The sequence below is a fragment of the Rhagoletis pomonella genome, unplaced genomic scaffold (genome assembly GCF_013731165.1).
Source record: "Rhagoletis pomonella isolate Grant_MI unplaced genomic scaffold, Rhpom_1.0 Rhpom_scaffold_00002, whole genome shotgun sequence".
NCBI lineage: Eukaryota > Metazoa > Arthropoda > Insecta > Diptera > Tephritidae > Rhagoletis > Rhagoletis pomonella.
Window position 1 is genome coordinate 61,668,102 of NW_023458556.1, and position 1,384 is coordinate 61,669,485.

The 1,384-nt window shown below is 33.7% G+C and overlaps 1 protein-coding gene across 2 annotated transcripts in view; it reads right to left on the bottom strand.

Moving 5' to 3' along the window:
* LOC118733912 (histone deacetylase 6) overlaps window positions 1-1,233 on the bottom strand; it is an 8,494-nt gene extending 7,261 nt beyond the window's left edge. Inside the window, exon 1 of one of the 2 annotated variants that reach the window (XM_036463540.1) lies at window positions 623-1,231. In XM_036463540.1, coding sequence (XP_036319433.1) covers window positions 623-625 — 3 coding nt within the window. In that variant the 5' untranslated portion in view covers window positions 626-1,231. Of the gene's footprint in view, window positions 1-622 lie in introns of both variants that reach the window. The other variant, XM_036463541.1, reaches the window with a different exon arrangement.
* Between the last annotated feature and the right edge of the window lie 151 nt (window positions 1,234-1,384).

Sequence of the window (1,384 nt, forward strand, 5' to 3'; positions counted from 1 at the left end):
CCAACATACAATAGATGAGTTATTTTGAATTGTACCACAAACCAGTCTCGTGTCCGTTGCAGAGACGCTACGCTGATAGAAAGTAACAAATTGGCAGAATTAATTGTGTATACATATTTGCTTTTAGATTATAATGCTTGAATATCTTTATGAATGCAACAGACTAATAACAGTAGTGTTCATAATGTTTCCAAATAATTACAAAACGGTATGCGAGCCCTAACTTCTTTACAAATACCATGATTTATAATATGAGTTGGATCTTTTTATAGCCCACAAACTGATCTTCGTGTACAGAAAAATTTCTTGTAAAAGTTGTTACACTTTATGATCATCTAAGCCAATTGAAATGTTGAAACCGGTTTAGCATAAATAATATAATCTGCACAGTGGTTCAATGCACTACTCGCACAAGGCTGTAGTTTGCAAAACTAGTTCCCATAGGCGGCAGGTAGGAGAACCAAGCTGTAAAAGATTCTTATAAAAAGTGTATATACTTGGTCTATTATAAAATCTTACAGCACTATTTATGAAAACTATTCCATCCACTTATACATATGTTTATATACATAAGAACAGACCAAAGGCTCTTTAATTCTTCGGAGTTTATTGTAATGCTTACCATTTTCGAACAATCTAAAACAATTTCTACTGCTTCTCGTCACCGTTTTTCACCAAGCATTAATATTGTTTGCCCTTCGTGTTTACAAAGACAAATTTGGTTCAAATATAAAAAAAGCTCTAACGAAACCACATTTGTAATCGTATTCTATTGTAATGCAGTTACAAGGTTAACAAAACTACTGTTTCACGCACCGAGTCACCAAAACCAACGAAGAACGTGTACGCTAAACTGGAGAGATGTATATCTAAGTTTATTTGTTTTATTTTTACTTGGCTATGCGCTAAATTATTATATTAAATTATTTTTTCAGCTCCAGCAGCTGCTGAAACGCGCCTAATAGCAAAAATTCCAACACATAAGCGCAAAAATAGCTACACGTTTTATTCCTGCTTCTTCTTCTCATTCACCCCAGGTGTATTTGTTTACATCCTTCCCAGGTGCGATTTTGCATAATTTTCACTTCTTGTTTGTGCACTTCAATTTTCCATCCGATTCAGCGTCCAAATATATCACGGTTAATTCGATTTTTAACCTATTTTCCAGTCCCTAAAACTTGCACGTATATGAAAAATCGCGTAGTTATACAAATTTATTTTGACAACTAAAGTCAAAGTGACACCATTTAAGAAAACGATAGGGACACGAATTTCGATACGATACCATATCGATACTTTTGGCATTCGGTACCGATATTTTGCTTTCCATTTTATTAAAAAAAAACGCGAAAATGAAGCAAGGAAATTTGTTCAATGATTTCGT